A 22,439-nucleotide genomic window follows, 5' to 3' on the forward strand; every position below is an offset into this window, starting at 1 on the left:
AAAATCCACAATGAATACAATTCCTTAACAAACAGACTAAAAATTGCTTTTCACTATTGCTGCAGGGGCATCTTCTGAATTCCAACATAACCCTGGCCCCAAATTGCTGAATATTGTTCATCACAGGGATCAGTAAAGGACCACGGACTTGCTCCGAACAAATAAGCCCCAGTTTTGATTTGCTTCCAGATTTCTCACACCTCGTGGTCCCACGATGGCAGGATGGAGATATTTTCTGGAAAGATTCCAGCACTTGGCAAGACTGAAGATGAATGAGGATGGGGAAATGGGCCAAACCCTTTCAGAGCGCAAAGTAATATGTTACTTATCACAGTAGATGCTTTGTCTGAGACCAATAACAGCGCATTGAAGACAAACTGGCATCCCTTATCTTCCCAGTGTGTTCTGAAGTAGCGTTTATCTATCAGCCTTTTGTCATCCTGTCACACACACTCACGGACAAAGTGTCACAGTGGCAAACAGCCAATTGCTCCCAGTTTAAGGAACCCGGGGCTCCCTCCATACACTGCACACGAGGTGACCTGCGCTGCTACTGAAGTTCACCCAGCCTGATCTTCCTACAGTCCAACAACATTCCCCATTCCTTCAAGCCTAAGAAGGTTCGTGTGCTTGCCAAGCACTTCCATAAACTTGCTACAAATGTCACCATAACATAACTCTATTTTATTCCGTGTCTTGAAACATGAACTTGTGCACAAGGAAAATACGATGCTTCCTGACAAAGTACGGCCTGGCAGAAGTCTGAGGCCGCCTGAAGGATTGCAATCAGAATGCAATTATTCCAAAATCCAACTCAGCAGAAGTGCATGACATCCACTCACACACAGCAGCTGTCTGCAGGAGCTCCACTCCAGCTATGAGAGCACAGCAAGGGACTGCAGTGACAGCCACAGGCTGCCAGACAGCAGCGGTGCCGTGGGGGTGAGAACAGAGAGCAAAGCAGCGCTGCACTGCAGGACTGCGAGAGCTGCAGATGTGCAAAGAGGAAGAGCCTGCAGGAACAAAACCACCACCCCTGTGTGTCCTCTCTGTGAGGAGCAGGATTACACTTCATCAGTCGATCAGGATACACAGGAACTGAAGCCACCATGACGCCTTCCCATTTGTCTTGGAAACCATAACATGAACCCTAACAAGCTAAACCAGTACACCAATTAACTTTACCAATCGCTCAATTAAATGTTCCCATACTCAGCCACATGCATAATGAGAATTCATAAACTCCTTTGTAAGGAGAGGTGGAATTCCAGCGCTGTTGGTCCCCATCAGGGCAGGAGGATTTACTGCTGGTGCCCAGGCTGTGTCAGCTCCACACAGACAGAGCAGAACCCATCAGAACCTGCTGGCAAGGGAAGAGCCTCGGAAACATCCTCACTCCTCCCATCACTGGCCTATGATAAACAGACACCCACAAGAAAAGTGTGGGCTACCACTCATGTTACCCATCGCAGTCCCCACCTGGCTCACAGCCATTGCAATAAAATAAAGGTATCTTTGTGGGATCTTCACCAAAAGGGAAGCTTGGCACAGGGATTTCCTCTCCTTTAATCTCTTTTGGTGCATTTACACTCCCAGTGATTTTTTGTTCTGAAGGAGAAATGCTTGGGAGGGTTGACTGAATGAACTCTGAAATTCACACCCCAGCAAACTGCACTGATTTCCTAAATCCATAATTCCAGCATTCCTCAGAGATACACATTCCTTCAGAGCGAACAAAGGAAGGTTGGTTTCCTGTTTCTTCCCATTTGCACGACTTCTCCATCCAGAGGAACGTTTTTCCTTCTCAAACAATGCTCTGTTTGAGCACAAAGCTCAGTGTCCCATCCTTTTCTTTGCCTGTTTCTGCTGCAGGATCAGTCGCAAGCACTCCTCATCAAATCCCCTTTGCATTAGAGCAGAAAGAATGTGGATACTTGTTTGATTTAAGCTCTGGAGAAACAACACTGTACTTTCTTTTTCTATGTGGCACAAGTCCCTGTAGCTGATACTTGGTGTCAGTGACAGGCATCCTGGAAACCACCTCAACAGAGTCCCAATGTAGCTTTTAAGGGCCTCGGACGTCCCACATACTCCTATAATGTTCTGAATGACGGTACTTCCTATATTACTCACAAAAGCAATGTTTTTCCAATTTGGTTGAACTAAGCATCCCGCCAGGGCATATCAGTTGAGTCTAACAGCTTGCTGAAGGCCTTACTCTTTAATCTAACGCTGACCTTTCAACCTACAGCCATAAGCCAATTACCCTCTTTTTTATACCATACCAAATCTCTTTCTGATGAAGCTGTGCTTTTCAATGAATGCATGCCAGTGACACAAATGTTATTATGCTGCTTAGCAGCGAGCCAGTGCTGTCTGACTGCAGGAGTTTTAAGGTCAGAAAGCATCTCTAACACAGTGAAACAATTCGAAGAATGATTTTTTTCCCCAGAGCGTTCTCTCCAGTTTCCTTCTCTTCAGTCTCTGGTTCCATGTGCTCATAAGGGCTATTTGGACAGAACTTTTACAGCGGAGCTGCTGAGCTCTCAGAACAATTCCTTCCCAACACCTGACTGAAGCAGGAGAAGGACACCCGGCTGAATTGCCATGATCAAGAATGGAAACGTCCCCACCACCACTGAGCTGGTGATCAGTGTCTGAGCAGGGGACAAATTGCAGGAAGAGGAATGGAGAGAGCAATGGGAGCAGCATGGGGGAAGAAATCCTGCTGGGTTTCAACAGATAAAAAGCTTCACTGCAAGGGACCCCAGTGGGATGGTGCCTGAGCCCAGCATGGGGCAGAGCACAGAGCAGTCAGTGCAGCCAGAGATTCCCCCTGTGGCTGTAAGGCCAGAAGGAACTAAACCAATCACCCCCCAGCTCTGCTCCCGCAGGAAGAGAGGCCGTATGTACTACTGAGAGCCTGGTTAAACTCCTTCTGGTTTCTACCTTCCCGGAAAACAGCCCGTCTAGATTTAACATCTGAGTGATGAAATCCATTACATCCCTGAATAAACAGTCCACTCAAAGAGAGTGAAAGGTAATTTGACAGGCAGACCTATACTGCAAAACACATCGTATATTAATCACCTCCTGAGCATAATTCCCATTTGCATTGCAGAGCTTTCCTAATTCCCTGCAGATATTAAGTTCCTTATGCTACGGGGACACCGCAGTGCTCAGAACAATCTCGAGCCAATTTAAAAGTTTGCCTCAGCTCGGGGCTCCGAGGGAAAGACACCAGATATGGCTATTTGCAAAGAGGCCTTTCTGACCTCTTCTTCTTATTAAAGATTCCCCAGAGGAGGATTATTGGCCAGGTGTTCTGGCCGCAAGAACTTAAAAAGAAATAAAACAGTAATTGCATTCTGCCCTTTAAATACGCCTCAAAATCGCTTTCTTGAGGATGTAAGGACAGAGCACAATCCTGACAAGCAAAGACCCGATGGTATTGCTGGTCAGCAGCTGGGTATGAGCCAGCACTGTGCCCTCACAGCCCAGAGAGCCAAACTACACTGGGCTGCATCCAAAGCAACGTGCCAGCAGGGCTGGAAGGGGATGTGTGCCTCTGCTCTGTGCTGTGAGACCTCACCTGGAGCACTGCGCCCTGATGGGGAGTGCTGAGTGCAGGAGAGACACAGACCTGTGCGAGGAGGGACTGGACATAAGGGAGAAGCTTTTTACCCAATTCTACTAACCTTATGCAGCTGGTTAAGGCTATGAAAAACATTACACATGCAAAAATGGGAGCAGAAGGGCACACAGCAAAGCAGACAGCTGGCTCATGCCCTGCCTGTTTTTCTCCTGCATATCTACCATCAATATCCTACACGCCTTCCCCTCTGCTTGTGAGGACAGGCACTCTCCCTGTGTGTTTCCATGCAGCTCACAGGTTCAGTTATGCAGAGCGGCGCAGCTGGCACTGTGCAAGAAGTGCTCTTCCCCTCCCTGTGCCCCGAGGTATCTGTGCTTGGAGGAGACACACAAAGCGTAGCTCTCCTCCTGGGCTGGCAGGGCTTGCCAACAGGCAGTTGATGAGGGCACTTTCCCTACGGGATGACGATGTTTTGATCCTTTTGCTTTCCCTCCAGCCCCTGCCTGCCCACGGCTGCCATCCCTGCCTGCTCAGCCGCAGCCTGGCCAGCACAGCAGGCAGGAGAGAGCAAAACCAGTTTGCTACAGGGCTGAGAACAGGTTCTGTGGGCCCCGCAATTAACTACGGGGCTTCTGCCTTTTGTAGGAGCAGTCAGCATCACACCTCAACTCATCCCACAGGGCAGGAACGGGAAAATTCTGCACTTGTGCAGCTCTGGGTGAACCAAAAGTAACACCACACTCCCCATACTGACTGTGGTCAGCCCCTTTGGATAAGGGGGGGCTGCACTCTGACCGGGGCTCTTGGTATCTGTATAATTTAAGACTTTTGTTATGGATGTAGCACAGAATTTAACAAAGAAAAACACAAAAATGGGACACACACCAACAACCACAGCTATTTCTAGCCCTACGAGGCACTGCTTAATACACTTCTGTTGTTGTTTGGTCAAAACACGCCAAGTCACTGGTGAAATTCTGAGCAAGAAGTCCATTTTTTCCCCTCAGGTAAAGCCCAATCTTGCAAAAACAGTCACAGTCAGCCTTGGGTTTTGCAGTGGTAAACAAAGCAGGCCTGGAGACTTTCCTTTTCTTTTGCTGGGAGCAGCCATGCACTAAGCAGTGTGAAGCAGCAGCTCAGATGCACATGCAGTTATTTCAGTTTCCTCCAGATGCTCAGGTACAGGTTCTGATTGCTTTAATGTGATGCCAAAGACAGTGATCTCTGATAGCACGAAGGGCTAGGACTGATAACAGGCAAGTTTAAGCACTACCCATGTGATAATTACACAGCTATCAAAACTGGGTAAGATGCAGCAATCAGGAAATGCAATGTTTGCATTAGTTGGAGAAAGCAAAGACGACCTCCTGCCACAGCCCATCATCAAGTGAGCTCCTGCCAGGCACCAAACCTTCCTGAGCATCAATTCCATCTCTACAAATGACTGACATGATCTGTAGTTGTGTGTGTTAATCAGGAGGCTTTGGGAGGATTTTCCCACCATCCACACTATGGCACTGGCAGAAACCCCTTCACTGCATACACCAGAGCCATGGCAATGATGTCTGCTACACCCTCACGGTCAATCCACGGTCAGGTCTCAATCCAGCAAGAAGCTGGCACTTGTGTTGACTTTCAAGTCTGTGGAAATCAAAGGAAAACCACAAATATGCTTAAAAGATCACTGAGATCAAGAGACAAAACCAATTCTTCCCTCTCAGTGTCTGGCCTCTTGCAGGGGCACAATACACTGCATGTGAAAGCTGAATATTCAGCTCAGAAAGACACAGAGTAGGTTTCACAGTTACCACGAAGGGATGCTGGCCACCTTATCAACCATCTGTCTTAAGAAACACTTCCTCATGAACTGGCACTCTCCCTTTTCCTTCTACCTCAAGGAAGGGAGAAGAAACATCTCATGTTGAAAGTGCAACCAAATCTGGTGTGTTCTCATGTTGTATCAGATGTCACTAATGGTTTGTCACTGTGCCATGTCTCAATATTTCACTGTCATATATATACTTACTGTAGTATCAGGCCAAAACACAGCTGCCTGAGCTCTCCTATTATACACCCAGAAAAAGAAAATCTCTTCCTCCTCATAATTATGCAAAGATGCGAGAAAGTGCAAAACTGTGACAGCTGTGCTCCAATATTTGGTTGTCTGTTCTGAACACCTTAAAATAACCCCCAGCAAATAAAGCCTGAGAAAATGGGAGAGAAATCTGTACTCACCTGAACGTGATCTGCCCAGTTCTCCTGAGTCATGGTTTTCTGAAAAGACAAAATCACTCCTGAGCCATGGTACAAAGAGGAGAATGCTGCACACGAGATGAAATTTAACACACCATCTTAAGCACTGGCATCAACTGAGGAATGCATACAGGAATGCATGGGAAACCTGTGCTTCTTGTACGTCACCAGCCAGAGAATGGTAAAAAACACAGCCTAGACCGTGTAATTCGGGCAGCTACAGCACACAGGACAAAAGCCCCCATCTGACCACAGCACATGGGCAACACAGCTCCTCTCCCAGCAGCACCTCAAACACTACCCAGAGCTGGGATCACTTATAAAAACAATCACGTTAACTTGAGTGGTGCTCCTGCAATGCCCAAAGCATCGCCGAGCACAGCTGAGATGGGCCTTGCTGTGGTGGAACACGTGGGTCTTTGCTGCTGCCTTCTCCTCAGGAGATCTGCGCTGTGTCCACAGACCGTTCCCCCCCATGGCACAGCCGGACAGAGAGCTGCCCCCATGGGCTCCTGCATAGAAGTGATCTCAGGGACTATCTGCAATGCTGAGCCTCCAGAGTATGAAAAGACAAACTCTTCTCCACAGCCAAGTCATGAAAAATCCTCTGAAATCATGAGGCCTGGGAAAGGAAACTGATAAGCTAAAATTCCCATTCAAATGTAATTCAGAGCCAACTTTGGGAGAGATCTGGGACAGGAGCTGTTCTCCACGCTGCCAAGAAAGCAGGCTGCAAGAGACTGATCTGCCATGGATGCCAGAGCCTCACTCCGGCTTCTGGCAGAGTAACAGTGACTACTAGTGCCACTTGTATGGAAAGGTACAACAGCAAACGGGGAGTAAGAGCCTCAGAGAAAACATCTTGGAGATGTACAAGCATGTAATCTAAATACGGCTGAGATAAAGGAGCCATTTGACCAGGCCTCATACACAGCTGAGAATGGTAAACACAGAACACCAAAGAGCTCTCAGAAGAAGGGATGGTGTCCAGAAACAGCTGCCAAATGTACCTTAATTGAAGTCACTGGCCAGCTTGGATACTTTAAATCAAGCATAAGTTGCAAAACAAAGGAAATGGAAGGCCAGGGAGAGCAGAGCACCAGATAAAGAATCCATTCCACTCTGCTAAATAAATACACCTGGACAAATGCTTTCGTCTCTCTCACTGTGAATGCTCCCTAGAATGACATCATCCAACACTACAGCCTTGTGATGAAGGATGCGGGTCTGTGTCAGTGCTTCTGCTGAGCAGGAATGACAGCTCAGAGCCAGCACTGCTGGATCAGGAGGGCCTGAAACTGAACTGCCTGTGCCAGAGCAGTGTCACCAGATCACCATCCCTTAGCACCCATTGCTGCTGTTCACATGTCCCAGGACACTGCTGAGGACACAGGTGAATGAGGACCCAGATCTGTGTAATTACAACTACTGGTCATTGGGATATGAATGGACACTGCAGCCTTTCTCTAACAGAATATACAGGTCTGGCAGCACACCCAGCATGTCTGCATAATAACTATCACAAGAGCTTGTTCACATGCAGTCCATGTAATTCTGCAACGTCAGTTATTCAGAATGCAAAAACAAATAGAAACTCATTCACAGCCACAGCACACAGTATAGAAACACCACACAGTACAGATACATACCTCCACAAACCTCTTGTAAAAGAGATAATTCAGAGTTCTCAAGTGCCGCTGATTTATGACATTAGGACAGAGAGCTAAAAGGAAAAAAAGACACGTGAGTGCACGACGTAACCAAACTTCCTATCAGCTTTACTGTCTAGACATGACATTTTTCCTTCCCCAGTTTCAAACCAAGTCAGAGGAAGGCAGGATGCCATCAGACTTGGAACAATGAGGGACAGGCACACAGCTTATCTCAACTATAAACTGTTATTTACACTTTCAGCCATGATTACCAATGCTAATCCTTGGCTACTGATACCTCTGCTTGCACCACCCCTGGCTGATAAGATCGCTTGCTGGTTCAATATCCTTCACAGTCAATGACTTCACACCTTTAATTATATTGCATCCTCTCACAAGTACCACCTCCAGTGTCTAAAGGTTGTATTTTGATGTGAATGGAAGTTGTGCTCTTGGCTCAATTAAGCAGTTCTGAACACGTTGCCCAGGATTTACACTCGTGGCCAAAGCTCATCCAATAAAACATATACCCAGGGAAGAGACTCCGTATCCATACAAAAGGGAAGTAATGACCATTTTGCTTGGGGATCAGGGCTGGGCTGTGCAGCACCAGTGGAACACAAACAGTGTAAGAGTAGGGAAGCACCTCCATGGCAGCTGCACGGCAGTGCTGCACAGAGGGACACAGCTGGGACCGACTCAGTAGCAAAAACTGCACTCTGCTCTGAGCCATTAGCAGCGAGTTAATGACTGAGCAACGGGGAGGAAGTAAAAATGAAATCTATTTGTCACATCGGATGTGAAACCACTAATACACACCTATTTCATTCATGTAACACCAACACATGGTGCAATGGATTTTTGGGCGTGTGGCTGTTGCTTCCAGGTCACAAATGACTCCTCCTGAGCTGGGATGGGGATGGGGTCCTCTCATTCCACGCAGTGCCTGACTCCACTCACAATGGGACTCCTTTACTCTGCCCTGGCAGAACAGGAGGGCCCACACAAAGCAGACTTTGTTTTGGGACAAAGTAAAGCAGCCTTGGTTTAATAAAATCAGAGTACCTGAAATCCTAGAGGCTTTTACCCCGGTATTGCTAAGGACTGCTGGGGAACCTGATGAGGAGTGAGCTGTGCATTCATCACAGTATATTATGATGGGAGTATTCCCCGAGTGCAAATCAGTGGAGGGTAAGGCAAGACTCAAGAAAATCTCTTTCTGTTGTAGCCTCAAAGATGCATTGTGTCCTACAATGTGCTCTGAGCCACTGCAGGTTGGACTGAGCGCTCCTTGGAAGGGAAGGGGAGCAGAAGCCCCAGCCTGGCCCCAAACCCTCCAGCTCCCTGCTGGCTTTGCTGCTGGGAATGCTGGCTGACCCTGCAGGCAGAGCGCAGCACATGGCTTTATTCAGTGCCTACAGGAACAAGCGCTGCAGTGTGGTCTGTCCACATGCAAAGACAGGATGAATCCATGCTCAGAACACCAGGACTGGTGTGACATCTCCAAGGGACAGCATGGGCGCCTTGGCTCGCCTACAGCTGGTCATGTACCCTGTGTTTCAGCACAGGAAAACACATTGGACAGGGTAAGGACCAAGGACGGAGCTGAGCCGCCCGTTCTCCACCATCCCGGCTGCATCCCAGTGTCAGGACGCTCCTACCCGCGGTGTGTACGCATACAGTGCAATACCGGACCGAGCTGGCACAGCCACTGCAAGGCGAGGGAAAAGAATCACCTGCTCTTAACCAGCAAAGGGGGAAACGTCTGAAATCTCCCCCTGCCAGGAGCCGGCACAGCCCCCCCCCATCCAGCGCATCACCTCCGGGCGGTGCCCGCTGCCGGGCGGCCCTCGCCCGCCCCCTGCTGCCCCGGGCACAGCCGCACTGCTTTACTGTCACACCAGCACACGGGAGGTGATGACGGCTGTACTCTGCAGTGATTCCCTTCCTATCTCACAAATGATGAACTGCTGCATCTAAAGCCACCGCTGAGCTGCTGGGGGAAAATCGGCTGTGTAAAAATACAGGCAGAAATAAAACTATTTATTGCAAACTCAGGGTCTGCTCCCCCCCCTCAGAGAACTGCTCTGGACTAACAATTGGTTTGTAAATCTAACTCGACCTCAGAGAGTCTCCAAAGAGCATTAAGCAATTAGGCAGCAATAGCTACAAGGCTCGTTAAACCAGAGCACACTGACCCAGGTGTGAGAAAAGACTCTGTAAAACGCCATTTCCTCAATCACACGCCATTTCTGCAGACTTCTTCCTTCCCCAATAAAGCTAATTATATGGAATCCACACACAGTTTATGAGGACGCCTCTGGGACTCAGCAGAAAATCTTCCACTTGCCCTGCCCTGCTTTGTGTGCTAGCACTGCTGGGATACAGTGCAAGAAAGATGAGGTGGACTAACATGCCAATGATTTATTTGCTCTGTGGCTCCAGACCTGTTATTTTTATTGGGCCACCCCCTATCAGCCTCTGAAAGGTAAAACTGGCAGTTCCAAGGGGTGTTTCAAATCTCAGAGGCTGAACACAAAGTTCTACTTAGGTTCACCAACATCCTCTGAGTGGACCCAGTGAGCCCTTGGGTAGACAAAGAATGGAAGTGGATTTTGAACTACAATAACTGAGTCACGTACAAGCCTGCCTTCTCATACCAAGAAACCCCGTCCTCCAACAGCCTTTCTCACCAAAAGCCACTTCCCTCTGCTGCTGCTGCTGCTGCTCTCAGCCTCTTTCAGCAAGTGGGACTCATGAGAGGAGACAGCAGCAGCCGAAGACTGTGGCATCGAGCCAGCCCACAGCCAGGCTGGGTAACATGAAGTGCGAGTTTCACCTCACTGCTTGTTTCTGGTGGAGCTGATCAGGACAAGAGATCTCAGAACAAGGTTTTTGATCTGTCCATTCTACCAAGTTTGTTTCCTTCTTGCATTTTTTTACCACAGTTAAATTTATGTGCACTAAAGATGGGAAAGAGGAGTGGAGAAGAGGAGAGCAGCGTTATTCCAGCTGCCACCACTTCCAGTTCAGTGCAAGATCTAAACCAAGATTTCCCATGCACGAAGAATTTCTGAAGTACCTCAAAGGAGACCACAAGGCCCCTCATTTAGCGAAGTGTGAAGTGCTGCTCTGAACTACATGTGATATTAGGTAAAAAAATGAAGATCCACTTTCACATACGAGTCTGCCCTTAGCACGGCAGCTCCAATTCATGGGACACTGTCACCAGGCTGAGACACGCTGCCACCCAATAGAGAGCACCTGACATAACAGCTCCACATCCTTCTTTCTCCTGGGATTTTTATTCTTGGTGTAATTTTACTGTCTCAGGATTTTGCAAGTGAACAATTATGGCATTTCACGCTTATAGTTAAGGGTGTATCTGTACATCTGTGGTGCATCTTTCATAAAGAAAGGGGAACAGCTCTTCACAGATCACGAAGGACAATACAGCCCAGTGAATAATTAACCTCACAAAGATGGAAAAATTACTGATGACCAGTAAACTCCAGGGAAGGTTTTAGATGTTAAATAAATCACCCCCTTGTGCCTCAGATTCCACACCAGTGTGCTAAGCTTAATTATATTTACTTATCCTCCAGTGAGGGTCTGCAAGGATTATCTCATTAACTTCTGAGCAGCAGGTTGAAGATGTGAAGATTAATATGCAATATAGTGTTGCTGCCAGGCATAATAAGCCCACAATTTGTGGTTAGAAACCACTTTTCAGTCCAAGAAAAGAGAATTGCGTATCTTGTGGAGGTGATGGAGAGCTCCATAGAGTGAAACCTAACAGTGCACATAAAGGTTTCCAACGTGGTCCCAGAGAGTGGAAAAAAAATCAGCAGTGCTCATTAACAATAAAAAGCAAAAGAAAGCAGATTTTATTCGACAACTGGTGGTGAAGCAGATCTACTCAGTGATGTAAAATGTTTTACTTCACTCAGCAGACTGCAAGAGCCTTCAAGTTCTCTGCTGCCAACCCTGTTTTACAACAAGAATACAAAGGACTGCAAGGCTTCTGCTTCTGAAGGGTTATCTCTTTACAGCTGATGGACTCATAACTCAAGAAAACAGATCCCCAGATGAGTAACGACTTGCTTCTTATGAGAGCGGAATGGAGTCATAACTCAAAGCTGACCATCATGTGTTTACGTAGAGCCATTCTGAGGTCAAGATTTATTTCATATCGTGGAAGAAGCAGCCTATTAGTCACAAGCACTTCATTCTCCGACAGCACAAAGTGATAATTCCCATAACTTACCAGCTTTGTTTTGGAATACCATTAATTAAACTCTGAAACCACCCATGATAAATTACAGCACAGATTCCTTGCTGAACACGGAAGAAGACAAATTGGCTTCATCTGTTCTGTATTAGGGAGATAACTCCAGAACATGTTGCAGTATCACATACCTGGATCTACGTTAAATCGGTCCAGGAGTCTGAAGATCAGCTTGCTTAGCATTTTGCGGTTCAGTTTATCTGGCTTGTACCTGGACAGGCCTTGATATTGTCTGTAAGTAAACGAACAAATAAGTTCCACACTTGTGGAACTGCTGATGGTTTTGCAGACGGTAGATACAAAGCAGTAGAGATATCAGGGTTTGGTAGGTGTTGGCAAGAACAGACCCCTGCTGATTTATATCCTGATTTATAGCAAAAAGCCAGCAATGCAGCCACAAATTTCCCAGTTGACATCTGGGAAACAGAAAGACAGCAATTCCCTCCCATCTCCTCTCAAACCTATGACTGCAGCTATTGCATTTACACTGTGACTTTTACTGTACTGTTGGCTTTGTAACTGACAAGAGCTATTCTAGTGAGAGGCAACTTATAAATTAAAACACACACAACTATTTCACAACAACATGAAGGTTAACCACCTGTATCTCTTGTTTTTCTGCCCCTTCATCACAGTATTATCTTCCTGCCAAACCTGTACAACCGATACTGAAACTCAGCCTTGTCTCCAACAAAGCACGAGACTGCGATTAGCACGACCTCCTGGAGGGAGCTTTCCTACTTGTCTATTGCTAAGATCGACTGCACACTTTTCATTCTGCACTCCTCTCTCCTGACAGAAGTGAAACATCTGTCAATAGGAAAGATTTCTCTGCCTTACCAGCAAAGGGATTTGAAAAGACTCTGGCAGAGATACCAGAATTTCCCCATTCTCAGCTGAAAAGTAGACACATTGCACTCCGTTATGTGGAGAAAATGATCTTAGGTCGACAATCAAAGAACATCCTGTCCTCTGACAGGCAGCCAGCCCCAGCTGCTTAGAAGTTCAACAAGTATTTCTACCTTGCTACGTCTCTGATATTAAAGTCAGGTTCACACCAGGTGTCCAGGATCTGTATGAGTCTGCACTGGAGCTCAGGATGTTCTCCCACATAGTCTTCAACCAGGTTAATTTTATCTTGAAACAGCAGCGGTGCACACATCTAGGAAAAGAAATTCGAGGGTATTTGCTCTAGATGTAAAGAATTATGCCCTGCCTTTGATCAGGATGGTCAGCAAACAGAAGGAATGGAAGAGGTCCAAGTCACCAGGCCCTTGCTTAACCAACCTGTGCTGTCTAAATGACAGATGTTGCATTTTCAACACAACTATTCGCAAAAGTGGCAAAGCTTCGAAGCAGTAAAACCAATAATCTTGACCAAAATGATCATTTGTCCGGAACCCAGTTAGAATCTTTGATTATAGTGGCTCTAAGTAAGAAAACAGTCCAGTAAGGGGTCTAACAAAACACACCCTGTCATTCCTCTAGAGGTAAAGGTGCCTTAGCCATGTAGCAGTGACTTCTTGCAAATGAGATCAAGCCTCAAGTGAAATGCATCACACCTCAGAGGGCTCTGATGGAATTCCTGCTTTACAAAAGGTGGATCTGAAGACAGAGAAATCTACAGAGGAAATGACTCACCTTCTCCACATCTTGATCTGGCTGCAGTTTTAGCTTAATGCTCAGGATGGCTGCCTAGAAAACAATCATTATAAAGTGTATTTAGGAGAAGAACAACACGGGGGGTAAACAGGCATCATTTCACAGTGAAGCAGGTATGTGACTGCACAAAGCTTTAATGAGATAATTATTTCTGTTACGTTTTCAAGTACAAACATTTGTCCACATACAACCCATTTCAAAATGTACAGGAGCCCCCATGGCAGCACTGCATGTTGTGAGCAGCAGCACGTCCTGGTGTAAAGGTAAAGATCAGGTTGTCTGGCAGAACGAGAGAGAGAAAGTCAAGTGCCTGGCCAAGCCAAGGAGGATATTTTTAAGCAATATAGAGATTCAGATTCAGGCGGGTTTCTGATGCTGTTATTCATTTTGCTTTGAGAGAAAGATAATGAATATTATACATTCTTTCTTTTCATGGATGGCTTCCTTGAACTGCGACTTGTCACAATACGCAAACAAAGATATTACAGTAAAAATGCAAATGCAAACTTCACCTTTACACAAAACGGGTACAGAAAAACGTAACAAGTGGATAGGAGCACGCCTTGATACCTTCTCCTGTGGAGAACAACACCACTAATTGAAAGCACAGACGCTGCTCTAAGGTTGCATTCAGGCTGAGCATTGCTACTTCTGCTCTGGATGCACGAAGAGCTCTGTGCCTCCTCAGCTCTCACAGCTGATTTCTTTCTTTTTATTCTTTCTGTCCCTCCCAGCCACCTTCAGTGATGGAATAATAAAACCTCTAAAAATCTCACGTCACCATCTGTTATTAAACAAGTAATCTGTGAGCCTCAGCATGGAACCGTGCAGTGGTTTCTGTAATAGCTTTTTAATGCTGACACACGTGTTCAGATTAACCTAATTGCAGAACCGTTATCTAAATGGCATGGTGTTATCTCCACCTCCATTAAGAGCACAGGTGACTTAATGAGGTGAGCAGGCACTGTGTTAGCCTGGCTTCACCTCTTGCACTGGATCTGCGTCCAACCTGACGCACAGAGCAGTGACATCCAGCCAACATGGGAGATACCAGACTTCAAACCCTGCTGCAGCAGAGCCAGCTCCTGGCACTCAGAGGACGACGTGCTGCCATCAACACTCACCCACCCGGAGCAGTTCCATGTCACAGCCCTGCACACCGCTGTGCTGGATGGGGACGTGCAGCCCTGGCCTTAGGAACAAGCAGCTGGGCTGCAGGGTGCACTTACACGGGCTGGCTGGAAGGAGGAAAGCTTAGATAAAATCAGTGTGTTTACAATGGGAATAATAAGAGAAGAGATATGAGTAACTGTAATAAAGATGAAAGTGCTTGGCAGCTGTGCCTGTGGTCTCAACTTTAGGCTATTTTAAGATTCTGTTTTGTTATTATCGTGTTTTGAATCGTTTCGCTCCACAAACAAGTTTTGTGTAAAACGACCCTATTTTTAACAGTCTGTTTATAGGCGATAAGATCTCCAGAAAAGCAACACCTCACTTGCAGACTCATTTTGTAGTTAGAAAACAAACACGTTAATGAGGCAGACGGCATGCGGCAACTGAAATGGTGAGAATCCCCCTCCGCACCCCAACCAAGAACCAAGTGTTTCCCCATATGTGGCACTCAGCAAGACATGTGAGCAGACCAGCCAGGGGGCTGGAAGCCAGCAGTCATGTTTGTCTGGCTACAGATCCTCAGACTCGCGTTGGATCTGCAAGGCAATGAAAATCCTAAGCAGCAGATGCCTTCCCCACCTCACCAGCTGAGTGAACACCAGAAAGACCTGCTGAACTCGAGTATGCTACAACTTACCATAGAATCATGGAATGGCCTGGGTTGCAAAGGCCCACAGTGCTCATCCAGCTCCAACCCCCTGCTGTGTGCAGGGTCACCAACCAGCAGCCCAGGCTGCCCAGAGCCACATCCAGCCTGGCCTTGAATGCCTGCAGGGATGGGGCATCCACAGCCTCCTTGGGCAACCTGTGAACAGTGCATCACCACCCTCTGCATGAAAAACCTCCTCCTAAGATCCAACCTGAACCTCCCCTGTCTCAGTTTCAAACCATTCCACCCTGTCCTATCACTCTCCACCCTCGTAAACAGTCATAAGGGTTTGACCTACACTAAAACCCCAACTGCCCCAGCACTGCATGCCACTCTTCCCATTTGGGAACAGGAATGTGATGAAGCCACTGCTAAGTTCAGGATAAAAGGGCGATGAACCATCATCTGACTCAGACCTTGTCAGAGTTTGTGAGGCTTCTGATTGTGTTCAGGGAGTTTTGGGCCACTCTTTAATTAACTATGGGGAAAGCAAAAGTCTTGTTTCAAAAATTAGCTGCCGTTTTGCTTACTGAGGGTGAGCAGCTCCCAATACAGGGGAAGGGCTGGATGAAGATGGGGGAGAATCTGAAGAATTTGAATACTGCTTTAATTTATACCTATGAAGCGTGGAGGTGCACAGAGCTCAGCATGGGGGGAAGGGACACAGATTTGATGCATTCAGGCCAAGCCACGAGCACGAGGCGCTGCTGCTGCACAACCACCACTCTTTGAGTCATGCGACTGCAAGAAGAAGATCATGAGAAAATGGTGACAGTTTCTAAGTGAACACACACGCATCGATACCTGATCCTCTCCGCTTGTTTTGAATGCATTTGGCTCGGTCTCATCTAAAAATGACTGTTCTTTCCACATACAGTGCGAAGCGCAGGAAGCCACACAAGATCTTATCTGCAAGGCTGTGCGCACTGGGGCGGTGTCTGCGCTGACAATTTAGGCAATTTTCCCACGGTGGGGTTAGCACCAGAGGAATAACCTCTGCTGGCAGCACTGCTTGGAGTGATGAAGGACAGACACAAACAGTGTGCGATGACTCCTGCGTTACTTAGTCCTGTTGTAAGCAAGTTGAGACAACACAAAGGTAAATACGCCCGTGCTTCACTTACTGCAGTGTTTCTGAACACACAGTGAAGGAATTTCTGAAAACCCATCAAACAACCAAAGAACAGACTGAGATTTGCAGAGGAGGACACAGCGTCAGCTACGAAAAATCACAGAGATCAAAGGGGAGATAGATAACAATGGTAGAAATAACTGAGTAAAAGGCACACCAATTATTAATCATCAGGAACATCTGGTTTGTGTTTTTCACCATTGCTCATTTCAAACTTGTGGCTAATCAGCTCTGCACAAACTCTCAGAAAGCATCACTGCACAGCGCATGACATCAAGTTATGTGTTTAATTACTTCCTGCTAACAGACCATACGATGTACACAACTGTCTATAGGAAGACCTTCAGAAACACGAAAAACATGAGATTGACCAGGTCCACTCTGAAGAGAGACCAGCCATATTTTATAATGGGTGAGACAGTCAAAAGAAGGTAGTGACAGGTTAGTCATATGCAAAGAATTTGAGGTAAAGAGGCAGAAGTTGAGGTTGGAATATGTGTGTGTACAGGTGAAGGGAAGAGGGAACTGAACATATGTATATATAATATACATATGAGATGTATTCCCCAGAACCACCATGAAGGAGGACTACAAGGAGTACCATCCCTGAAGCAGTGCTCCAGACATCACTACAGTCCAGAATCTAAGGGCACGTTGCTGATTGAATTATGCTTGTCCAGATTTAGCATGTCTGTATTCCTTTAAGCTTAGACCTTTGCTCAACTTTTCTTCCTGGTGAGCTACCAAACAACCTGTGTATTACAATGTGCTGTTGACAGCAAACTATATTTTGTGTCTATGAAGCTTTTTCAGCAGGTATTCAAACTTTGTTTGCAGCAACAACCAAATTTCAGTAAGGTGACCCACACTATTCTAATGGAAATAGCAAATATGAAGGGAACTCAATATACAGAATCAACCACCCCTAATTGTGTAAACTAACAAACAAAGCATCAGTAGGAAAATACACTCAGCTTTAGAAAACAGAGAAACCTGAACAGACAACAGCAACTTGCTGGAAAGCAAACAGTGCCCATTGCACCAACAGCTTCGACCTGCGTTCCTGTTTAAGAAACAAACTGATGGAGGGGCAAAGCAACACGGTGCAGGGCAGTGGGACTGAGAGCTCTCTCAGGCCCAGGAATATTTCTGCTTGTCAGAGGCTAAAAAGATTATTTATTGTTTCCTTCCTAAACCCAGCTCCGCTGCCACCTGTTCAGAATTTACTATAAAGCTGTTAAACAAGATGAGAACTTTGATGCTGACTGTGAAAACAAGTTTCACTGTATCTGACCCGAGCAGCACTTTCTACTGATCCAGAAGCAAAGGAATTTGATTTTTTTAAGCACAGCTATCTTTTTACCTTTATAAGCTGTTTAAAAAAATGTAAATAAAATAACTCGGCGGACAATAGAGGGCATTCATCCCAGAGAAAGACAGCCGCCACCCTAAGACATGAAATATCGCAGCACATTAAGTCATGAGACCCCGCTAATCAAAGCTGACAGGGCCCTGAATGTGATTTCTGCTGAGACTTAGCGATATCATGGGGCACTGAAGCATGCACAGCCTGCCAGACTGCCCCTGTTCATGTGACAATGGCTTTTATTCCCGAAAGGGGCCTGCGAGTGACAAGAGTCTCCTTTGTCTTTAGCCTCCCGCATTCGCAGTGCAAGAGAGGTTCATTCAACCAGCCCCAGACACTCTTTGAAAGGCTGAAGTGTAACATAAGATGATCATGAAACACTAGCTTGCCTTCTGCCTACCCCTCATTCTTCTCAAGCACAGCCTGGCCTATTCAGGGCCTCTTACAGACTCGCTCGCACTGCATTACCCCCGGTCTGCTGAATCCCCGCATTGTCCCGGCCCCACCAGCAGCCATCGGCCTTCCCACAAAGCCATCCACTGGCACCGGGGCCACGCGCCCGAGGAGCCGGCGATGAAAGGCTGCAGTGCCGCTGGCCGCCCCGGTCCCTCCTGATGTGCAGCGCCTCATGGCCGGCCCAGTCCCATGGACACACGGTGCTTCATTGCCATCCCAATCCCATAGACACACAGTGCCTCATAACCATGCTCATCCCATGGACACACGGTGCCTCATGGCCATCTTGGTCCCATAGACACATGGTGCCTCATAACCATGCTGGTCCCATAGACACATGATGCCTCATGGCCATCTTGGTCCCAGGAACACAAGGTGCTTCACAGCAGGCCCAGGAGGGGATGAAGCTGGGGACATCTCAGCTGGAGCCACCAGGGAGGGATGTTACAACCCGTCCATCTAGATCTTCCTCTGTAAGAGGAGCTTCCATCTTCTACAGGTCATGAGGAGCGAGCTTGGAAGCCCTCTTCCCTGCTCTTCCCCACAGGTAGCCCAGACTGCCTTCCTCCAGCAGCTGTGAACCTCATTCATAAAAGAATGGATAAAAACCCCAAACATGCCAGACAACTCCAAAACACACTTCTATGTCCCTCTTGTTTCACTTTGGTTATCACTTTATCAGCTCGCTCTCTGCGTCACGGGAGCAATAGTGCCATCCACTGGCAGATAACCTGTTACTCTCAGAGATAATTCTATTCACCCTTCTGGCAGTGAACCAGGACCAGAAGAAAGTTATGGCTGAGAATCATCACCAGTTGAGGCTTCCTGTTCTTCACACTTGGAATAACCACAGAAAAAATAATTCCACCAAAAAACAACCAGAGCTTTCAAAAAACCTGATCTAGAAAGATCTGCAATTCTACAAGAAAACAGCAACTATCTGTGAAGTCACAAGATTGAAAATCACAGTCAAATATACTCAAATAATACATTTTTGTTAAGATTTTCAAACACTCACGTTCAATGAGTGGTCAAACAAAAGAGTGAGTTCACGTAACTACCTGCAGACTTGTGACCAAATGTGGAACAGCCTTTTGTCTGTATTCACAGAACCAGCAAGGGTGGAATTCCATGACCACATGGGAGTTAGGCCTTACTGAAGAACAGGGCATAAAAATGCTCTTTCACTTTCTTCTATTGCTATGCAAGATCTGGATGCCTTCCATAGTCAAAGCAAACACCTTCCCTTTGAAAAAAACACACCTATATCCTACATTTTTTTGCTTAAAAGAAAAGAAAAAGAAAGTATGAACAGGACTGTATTTTGCCCCTGAAAATACTCGCAGGGATATCAAGACATCACTGTGATACCAGAGATCTGCAAAAACTCAAAAATACAGGGTAAAGCACAACAAACTCTGCTTCTTTCTGAACTCCCACCGGTCACTCAAATGAAAATACAGGCGTAATAACACACACACACTGAAGATATGATTCAACACTCAGAACCTCCTCAAGCCGAGAGCCCTTTGGCTGGGGTAGTCAGGGAGCAGAGGCTGTCCACCCCCTTGCAGATGCATGCAGACTGGAGATAGCATAGCAGATCTATGACCAACTACTGAAATCCCTTCTTCTCCTGCCAAGGACAAGAAAAACAAAAAAGAATGCAATCATCCTCTTAAATTCTCCAAATTAGACCCTAATAACCCATTGCTTTCAGAGGTCAGAAAAGCTCCGGGAGAAAGATTCACGGTCATTCTCTACTCAGCTATTATAAAAACTGAGCTTGAGCACAGTCTACTCGTACACGAGAAGCCCATGCTAAGCTGTACCATTCACAGGGTGCAGCTGCTGTGGTGAAATGGAATTCACATTGAAATGCATCCAAAAAAAGAAAAAGACACAGACCTTAACAGAGCACCAGAGAACTGGGAAGGTGCATTTATTTGAAAGACATGACCCACCTCTTTGTAATCGCCCCTGTGATAAAGATGACTGACATGTCCAAGCAAATAGTTCCGGTCTGCTGTATGGAGCTGGTAAATGCTAATCAGAGGGTCAAGAAGATTAGCTGGGCACTGCTCTAGTATTCTGAATGCACGGGCCTGCAGCTTCTTCAGCTTCGTGCCAGACTGTTAAAAAAAAAAAATCAGACACAGATTTAGTAAAGATGGCTGCAGTTCAATGGCACTTGAAAATTCAGCTTGTTTAAACAGGGGAAGAAGCCAATTCCTTGGGAAGGGATTCTCCAATTTCCCCATGGAGTCTGCAAACAGAAATCAGAACAAGATGATATGCAGCTTCGTTCACAGCATCCAATTTACAAACATTAAATGTTTGCAGGCTAATTCTGTAAGAGGCGCAGGGCCCTGTGCAAAAGTAAAGCAGGAGACTGCAAAAACGTTCTTTTACTAACGCAGCTATTTAGAAATTCTTCCTTCCAGTTCCCAGCAGAAAATCTTTGAGCACAGCAACACCTCTCAAGGGAGATCTCACCTATCAGGCACAGGAATTCAATCTTCATTCCCAGCCTGGCTCCTGGGTGCAAGAAGGGCAGGAAAAGCAGAAGCACTGCAGCAGGATGCACAGACACAAGCACTAACCCTTGTGGTTTTATATGATCACTCTCTTATGGCACAGGATTTTCAGTGTCGGCAGCACTTCTCTGCATTTTGCAATACTGGAAAGGCAACGCTCTCAGAGAATCTAAACAGAGCTGAATGTCTAAAGAGCCACTGGGAAAAATGGAGAATGAAACGATGTAGATATGAAAATATTTTACAGTTCAAAGGTAAAAGCACAGAAAGCAGGGAAAGCCCTGGGAGGTCAGAGTACACCATGGCATAAGGAATGGTAAACGTTGACCCAATGTTACAAAGTTAATCATTCATCCGAAAAGCCATACTGTTACCATTTTCTGCATTCCTAACGATAAAAGCTCCCCTCCAGATGGTAGGAGTTAAGCAATCCTACAGTAACTGGCTCCTATTTGCAGATCTGGAAGAATATGCAGAGTAGATTACTGCGATTGGGTTTATCCTGACAGCAGTGATGGGAGCTCCAGCGGGAATGCCCCCAGCCAGCACAGGCTGTAAGATCCGTGCTTGATCAGAACAGCTTGATCTGGAAAGATGGAAATCGCAACTTGGAAGGGGAAACAGAGCTCTCACATCACAGCTTCTACTGTTACTCCATTTGCAGACCAGCATCGCCAGATCACAACATGTCAGCAGGAGTTTTACACCTTGTCACACCGTGTCTGCATGTGGCCACAGAGGAGACCCAAGACTATGGAATGAAGTGAAACTGTGGCCATTTGAGGGACCTCTAAATCAGCTGCCCTCTCCTTTGCCCAAGGTCTCTCGCTCCCTCCTTTTCTAACCTGTTGAACAGCAGGATGCTCTTTCATCCAAAGCTGCAGCTCACTGCTGATGTAATACCCGAGGGAATGCCCTTTCCCTTTCCAATCACTGCTGCTCTCCAGCATGTCCAGCAGTCCCGCCAATGGGTCCTCCAGTCCTGCGAAGCCCCGCCTGATTTCTTCCTTGAGCTGCTGAGATACAAAAACACATTGTCACGTACAAAAAGATTAGTGAATCCTCCCTTCCCCCAGCCCAACACAAAGCTTTATTTTTTTTATTTAATCTATTCAGAGAGGTAACTGTTGCTATTCAGCCACCATCCGCGCCTCCAGTGACTTTTCATGTCATTACAGATTCCTTCATGGCTCACTGCACCTCAAACCCAATGGGAAAAGCAGCAATTGTCCACACTAATTATCCCATAAAGACAGAGAAGTTGTTCTGTGGGGCAGACAAAGGGGCTTGGGATTTGGGGGAGGGGGAGAAGAGAAATGAGCAGGAGAAAGGGGCGTTATTAGGAAAATGGCAATAGGGAAGGTAGATAATTGGGCTCACAAACCTACTCATCTTCTGATAGACCGACAAGTAATAAAGCACATAAGCTCCTCCTCCCGTGCCACAGATTCTGTTTGACCTTATACTGACTTGAGCCACGATGGCGTAACGATGGGAGCATTGAAATGGTTTGGATTTTATGTACAGGAATGAAAAGAGAGATCCAAGTTCGCACCCTGTCCTGCTCTGCCATCCAAGAGACTGAAATCTGTCCTGCTGTGCTCCAAGGCTACCTGAGCAAGGTACCTGCTGCGGGCACTCACTGCAGCACAGCTAAAGGCTGTAGGAAGGGGCCT

General features: G+C 46.6%; 1 protein-coding gene across 13 annotated transcripts in view; it reads right to left on the reverse strand.

Moving 5' to 3' along the window:
- The window catches only part of EXD3 (exonuclease 3'-5' domain containing 3), a 163,154-nt gene that overhangs the window by 91,657 nt on the left and 49,058 nt on the right, over positions 1 to 22,439 (reverse strand). For 9 of the 13 annotated variants that reach the window (XM_015878794.2, XM_015878796.2, XM_015878790.2 and 6 more), the window contains 7 exons: positions 21,609 to 21,779; positions 20,191 to 20,358; positions 13,430 to 13,483; positions 12,811 to 12,950; positions 11,920 to 12,020; positions 7,498 to 7,571; positions 5,831 to 5,869 (listed from right to left, as the gene is read on the reverse strand). In XM_015878794.2, coding sequence (XP_015734280.1) covers positions 5,831 to 5,869; positions 7,498 to 7,571; positions 11,920 to 12,020; positions 12,811 to 12,950; positions 13,430 to 13,483; positions 20,191 to 20,358; positions 21,609 to 21,779 — 747 coding nt within the window. The remainder of the gene's footprint in view (positions 1 to 5,830; positions 5,870 to 7,497; positions 7,572 to 11,919; positions 12,021 to 12,810; positions 12,951 to 13,429; positions 13,484 to 20,190; positions 20,359 to 21,608; positions 21,780 to 22,439) is intronic. The other 4 variants (XM_015878798.2, XM_015878795.2, XM_015878793.2 and 1 more) reach the window with 1 other exon arrangement.

This window comes from Coturnix japonica, chromosome 17, assembly GCF_001577835.2.
Source record: "Coturnix japonica isolate 7356 chromosome 17, Coturnix japonica 2.1, whole genome shotgun sequence".
Taxonomy (NCBI): Eukaryota; Metazoa; Chordata; class Aves; order Galliformes; family Phasianidae; genus Coturnix; species Coturnix japonica.